The sequence below is a fragment of the Diadema setosum genome, chromosome 14, assembly GCF_964275005.1.
Source record: "Diadema setosum chromosome 14, eeDiaSeto1, whole genome shotgun sequence".
Classification (NCBI taxonomy): Eukaryota; Metazoa; Echinodermata; class Echinoidea; order Diadematoida; family Diadematidae; genus Diadema; species Diadema setosum.
The window spans coordinates 26,065,109-26,071,930 of NC_092698.1; the positions used below are offsets into that span (position 1 = coordinate 26,065,109).

Consider the following 6,822-nt stretch of genomic DNA (forward strand, 5'->3'; position numbering starts at 1 on the left):
AAATCTATTCCCCCGAGTCAACATGCTATCGTTCTGCATGCAGTTAAACTGCCCCGTAAAATTGAACTTTGATACAACTCGGTGTGGTCGTCGACCTAAACGAAACAGAATACAATCATGAACATAGACCGCAACACTATGACATCTATAAATGCAAAACTATAGGATGCTGCAGGCATCTGAATGCATAGGCCTGTACATCCATGACGTGAAGACGAAATTAATCAATACCATGGAGCTACATCTATACACTGTAGTAGCTCCATGTAGTTACAATAACACGGGCACAGCGAGTGGAAATGTTTGAACTCGTGCCGTAAAGGCGTAAGACATGGACGAACGCCAAGATCACTTTAAGTACTATAAGGTCGTTATGCTCAACCGACATGAATTTCCCTATATTATGCAGACGTCTACTACTGAAGCGGGAAATAACGTAGAGACATGAAGCACATACAGTATAGATCCTGAAGATTACAGCGTACGGGCAAACCCGTTCACGTCATGTGGATCCCCAGTCTGCTGATCTATCGGCTACTATTATGGCGAGGTCTTGTAGAGAAACCGATTAAAGCTTTAATTCACTAGAACAGGTGTTAATTGGCGGAAACTACCTTGCTTCACAGGATGTGCTTGCATAGACACTGCAAGAGCAATGTGTGAAAACACCCACTACGAACGTGTGTTTGAAGGAGACGCGCTGGCGAAGAACTATGCCCTGTACAGACCTGGCATTCCAGATGGCGTGACAGATACGGTACTACAGTTAGCCGACGTAAAGGTATCGTACCTATTACATAGCCTACTTAATTCACTGTATTGAGAAAACTGATCAACAAATCTGTTATCTCATGATGATCGTATTGGCCTCCAGGGTAACGTGACTCTCTATAGTGATACATGTAGCATTAAAAATTTGTGCGATGGATGCACGTAGGTTGAAGGTGCCTTATTGATATATGCTGTATGAGGTGGTCATGCGACTTTGTGTGTCTGTGCGTAGGAAAATTCCACGTTTAATTTGAAGTATGAAATAATTATTCAATACGAACATGAATATCAAAAATTATTGACAGGGGCAGGACCATAATAGCGGATGTGCATATTCCAAAAATAAAGAACGATGAATATGCGCCTCTTTGTACCCTTTTAAAATGTAATGATGATATTATGACTGGTGCTACTTACGAACATTAGTGATCATGATGGTAATAATATGCATTGTTTTAATGATAATATTATGATGATTAATGCAATAATAATTGTGATGATGATGATGATGATGATAATGATATGATATAGAAGTTTATACCTCCATTATTCTGACTGCTTTGGTATATGTGCGTGCTATACTTTGTACTAGCAGGGGAGTATGACCTTCCAACGTCGTGTACAGTATATCATAATAATGTCATACGGATTTTCATTGACTCAATATCCATCAAGTTGGACGGCAACCGCTCCACCCTGGTGGTGGACGTTGGGTGTGGCTCCGGTCAGTTCACCCGGAGTCTGGCCCGACATTTCGACCGAGCACTGGGTTGTGACGTCAGTCAGGCACAGATTGACGAGGCCAAGAGACAGAATCGGCAAAGTCACGTGGATTATTGGTTAGTATCTCACATTTTCCTCCTTCTTTCAGGCAGCAGAAGGAAGTGTGCAAGTAAACATGATCTCACAGTAAATGCGGACCCTGCCTGCAACAACAACGGAAACGAGTTGAATTAATAATATTGCGGAAATGCTATGAAGTAAGCAAGAACCCTACTTTTCAGACAATGATGCTACTATGTTGTATGAATTTCAATTTGCTCCACAGAAATGATAATGGCATTGGTACTTATAATGTATTGTAGCTGTTTCTTTAAGCAAAGAAAATGCTACGATAGCGACACCTTGATTTCTGGTTTCATTAATAAAAAATGCGATGTCGATTAAGTAAAAATCAAAAGGCAAAATGATCATGAGAATTAAATAAAGATGATATTCATGAAGCTCATTATCATTGAGTACATGGTAACCACCATTACCAATTTTTCTCTGATGAGTATGATCACAAATGACATTACTGTCAAATAATGATGAGACGAGCAGTAGCTTTTGTTCTTACCAATAATTATCACCGTCACCACGACTGTTTTCTGAACTAAATGGAAGTAATCACAATCTGAACCGTGATATATTTCTTTCTCCGTACGTTTGTCTGTAGTGTCTCCCCAGCAGAAACTCTGCCCGTCGAAGACAGCTCCGTAGATGTGATCACTGCGTCCTCGGCAGCACACTGGTTCGAATACCCCGCCTTCTTCCAGGAGGTCGATCGCGTCCTCAGGCCCGGAGGATGCGTGGTTGTCTTGGCAACAGTGCGCAAGACCATACATCACCGGGATGCGGCGACTGAGGAGCAACTTCTCGAATGCAAAGATAAATACGTGAGCAAGATGTACCCTTAGCACAGCCCCAGTGACTGATCGACTGAATTTTTGTAAAATTCACTAGGTCTATTTTACTTCTTCTATACGACGTATTTCCTATGCCATCCCAAACTCGAGCAAGTTTGCCCGATGTAGCTACTATATCGACCAACTACAACCGTGCTTTGCTGAAGCTTTAAGTTTGTGTTAGATAGACTGTCTCTCGAACCTATAGTAAACATAGCTTAGGTAAATCGCCAGGTCATGCTAGTCAAATGACATGAATTTTAGCAAGGCGAAGCAATAAATGATTATATTTTCACAACGATGCATTAGTTGTGATGATAATATTACTAATGATATTCATGATTACAACAACGATACAGGCATAATTTATATAGCTATTTGTAAGTAATCCTTGTTTTACACATCATTTCAGCATGTTCAATCTGAAAGATCACAGTAAAATGTCTATGACTACGAGTTATGTTTTTTGAAATGATAATATTAGGATGCAATTATTGCTTGTGATATTGGAGAAAAAATCGTTGAGAAGAGTAAGCTTCTTTCATTGTCTTATTTTGATTGTCGTGTTACTGATATGGGTGTCCCCAGCCCGTGCATAGAATTATGTTGTTCGTGTATTATGTCATCTTAACTTCAGATGAATGCGCTGAATGAATATCGACTGATACCACGGGACACTCTTGTCAAGTTTTATGAGGACCTGAACTTTCCCTCATACGAAATGAAAAGGTATTACAGTTCTTGTTCTTTACCAGGCTCATACCATACGCATAATTGACATTAAGCACTTTTGGGACAAACTAGAGCGGCTTTCCTATATCTATAAAAGAATTTTTCAGTCAATAGTAAATATATATATATATATATATATATATATATATATATATGCCTCCGCCATGAAGAGTCGCCAGAGGCATTATGGTTTCTGGTTGTCCTTCTGTCCTTCCGTCCGTCCGGCCGGCCGGCCGGCCGTCCATAATCAATTTTTGGACAGCGTAACTTAAGAACCGATTAAAGTATCCAAATGAAACTTGGCATATATATTATGTATGTATGAGTGAACGAAGTTGTATTCTTCAACTTTTGGTTCAAATGCTCATGGTCAAAGGTCAAAGATCAAAGTAAAATTCGTAAAATATCACTATTTCCCCCATATCTCTGCAGTGTCAGAAGGTATTTTCTTGAAACTTGGTGCATACATGTATTACCAGATAGAGATTCTCTAAGGAAAGTTTCAGGCCATAAGGTCAAAGGTCAAGTGAAAAATAAATTATTGTCATATCTCGGAAATGGTTCAAGGAATCTTCATGAAACATAGTACATTATGCATGTACTGCCTGTCAACGTTTCTCTTTGGACTTCTAGGGTGATGGGGTCAAAGATCAAGGTCATTTCACTATTTCCTCCATGTCCAAGCAATACCTGAAGGTATCTCCTTGAAACTTAGTGAATAGGCCTAAATGTACTACCAGATAAAGATTCTCTGGGAAAGTTTTGGGCCATGGGGTCAAAGAGCAAAGGTAGAGTGAAAATGCTATAATTCTACTATTCAGCACTGAAATTATACTTTTCTTCATACCTTGGAGATTACTCAATGCATAAACTTTATAGAAGTATAGGTGTATATACATGCATCGCTGCACAATGATTCTGTAAGGAAAGATTCTGGCCATGGGGTTTAAGGTCAAGGGTAAATATTCTAATGTCACAATTTTCCCATATTGTGAAAATACCTTAAAGTATTGCCATGAAAATGGATGTTAGCCAGTTAGTGATTATTGAAGAATTGTGGGCCATGGCGGTCAAACGGCAAGGGCCAAAGGTCAAGTAAAATTGCTAAATTCCCCAAATACCTGCTCTATTAAACAATTTAGCCATCCATATGAAACTTACTTTGAGGAAAATAAGCACTCAATACATTTTTGACGAATATGTTATTCAAATTTTTGGAAGTTATTTGAAACTGTCATTGTCAAGACATACTTTAGAGCTATTGGGAGAAGCATGCATTATCATGGTGGAGGCATACCAGTTGCCATAGAAACATTTCTAGTTTTAGGGTAAAAACTTAGCAATTACAAAATAAAAAAGGTAACATCTGCTCCTTTATTTCCCGTCGCAAAACCGAGATGACCTTTTTTGAGGAGTCGAAGGACGTCATCTTATTCAATTGACTGGTTAAAGTTTACATTAAAAAGAAAGTGATATTTCACTCGATCGATTGCCTTATATAAACAAAGGAACTTGCTCTGAAGTGTGCTTTTCCCCTTTTGCTAATTCTTGTTGTTTTCCATATCCTCTTTCGGTCTCTGCACAATTATTCCATTGACCCTTTAGGGACGCAGTAGGAGAAGATTTGAACTTTACAGCCAGTGACTACGTGAACTTCATGAAAACGGTTTCTTACTCCCTAAAGTACACAGAAAGGCATCCTGAAAGCAAGCTATTTGAGGAGTTGCAAGAAAGGTGAGAACCATCATCTCATCCAATGTGTCATGAAAGGTCACGTTTCCAATCATTGTATATACAATTTAATTGGCTCAAATCCCAATTACAGATCAACTGTGCTATCATATTTTGGTTGTTTATAGTTTGTTTTACTTGTTTACGTCCTTTCCATTTGTAGAGAATAATTCCAGTTGAAAAATGACGAATGAATATGTGAATACTAGTAGTTGAAATTTGAATTTGCGTAAATCCCAACAGCATTTAAATACATTGTATGATTACTTTTTTTTTATTTGTTCAATGCTTATCGTTTGTAGCTGTTCCTTTGCTTTCTTTGATAACTGTCATCTTTTACTAATGACATTAACGCCCTGAACACTAAATGTTGAATTAGTTCTTAAACGGAAATAAACCGTGCATGGTTTGATGTCCCTTGGGTTGCATAGGTTGTATGTTCCATCCACGACCATAACATTATGCCAACTCTAGCCATTTGTTTTGGTTTTGTGTGTGTGTGTGCGAGTTTGTTATTTTGTTTTTTGTCTACTTTACCTGGGATTCAATTTGTTTATTCTTTGTTTCTGAAGATTTTTCGATGTCTTTTGTTTGGTTATTGTTTGTTGTTGTTGTTGTTTTTTGTTTTTTTGTGGGTTTTTTTTTTTTTTGGGGGGGGGGGTAAGGGGGTTATAGTATTCATCAACATGGTCTGATATTTCAACTTGGAAATATTTGGTATCATGTGAAAATACGTTATATATGTTGTTCTTTTCCCGCGATGTTTTTCATTTCCCTTTCCACTCCAGTCTGCATAACATCTTGGTTTCTGGAGAAGATAAGAGTAAAGACGACAGCTCGCCTAGCTTCCGGCTGACATGGTGGTATGACGTCATCATAGCAAGGAAACCAGAGACGAAATCGTGACCGCCTCCTTGGCATCCGTAATTAGGGTGGTGATGGCGATGGCAGACTAAAAGCTGGTAGACATTTCACATATACGCAGGAAATACAATGTGGTGTCGATAGCAGTCAAGAGTTCATTGCTTGAAGAAAAGTGCGTTAAATCCCACCCCCCCCCCCCCTCCTCCACCGTTCTGCCGTCCCGTTAGGTGAGGGATGTATTAGGCTTTTTTTTTTTCTTCCGGGTTTATCCGGTTGTCGTTTCGTGCTGTATCTCCGAGCGGAGTTCATCGTTATGGCGGTGACCTTTTTCTTCCGTATCATTTCCATAAAATGTTGCCCTCATCTATTAAAAGCTAAAATCTTTGATGAGCCGGTCACGTTTTGGACAAAATTGGATCACCGAGTCAAAGTTTGTCGAGCCGTGAATTTATGACATTCAGATCATCGTCATTGCCTTGAATTTTACCCCGATGCATTTTCTCTCCTTTTTACATTGTTCAGCGTTCTATATCAAACACGTATGTTGAATGGTATCGGGTTTCTGTTTTGTTTTGTTTTGTTCGGTTATGTTTTGCTTTAATTTTACATAGGAATTTGGAGGATTTCTAACAGAAATAGTCTCATATCATTCCAGTCTGCAAAGCAAACAATTGACAACACGATGAATCAGAGCCATGAATTCATGATGGCAATGTTTAATTTCTTACCTTTGTTGTTTGAAATATGAATAAATGTTATTTGAAAGAAAAAAATGTTTAATTTCGCTTGATGGCGTAGACACTTAAATTTTCATACACATTGCATTAATATGACTTTGAAAGTCGATTATGTCCTCAGTGTGAGTTATGTATACCTTGTCATCTATTCCCAGATATCAGCTGCCAAAGAGAGAGAGAGAGAGAGAGAAGTATTCATTCATTGTTATCAAAGTCTTATTTGATATTTAGAGTTATATTTCATATCTTTATACCGAATTGAACGGTGGATTTTAATATCAACCCATGAATATTAAACATAAGTATAAACATGTTGAGAT

General features: G+C 38.3%; 1 protein-coding gene across 1 annotated transcript; it reads left to right on the forward strand.

Annotated features, from left to right (window-relative positions):
* Positions 1-655: 655 nt before the first annotated feature.
* Positions 656-5,807, forward strand: LOC140237397 (putative methyltransferase DDB_G0268948). The gene is made up of 6 exons (XM_072317318.1): positions 656-781; positions 1,447-1,610; positions 2,210-2,429; positions 3,076-3,167; positions 4,776-4,904; positions 5,690-5,807. Exons 1-6 carry the CDS (start codon positions 656-658, stop codon positions 5,805-5,807), a joined length of 849 nt encoding a protein of 282 aa, XP_072173419.1.
* Positions 5,808-6,822: the final 1,015 nt, after the last annotated feature.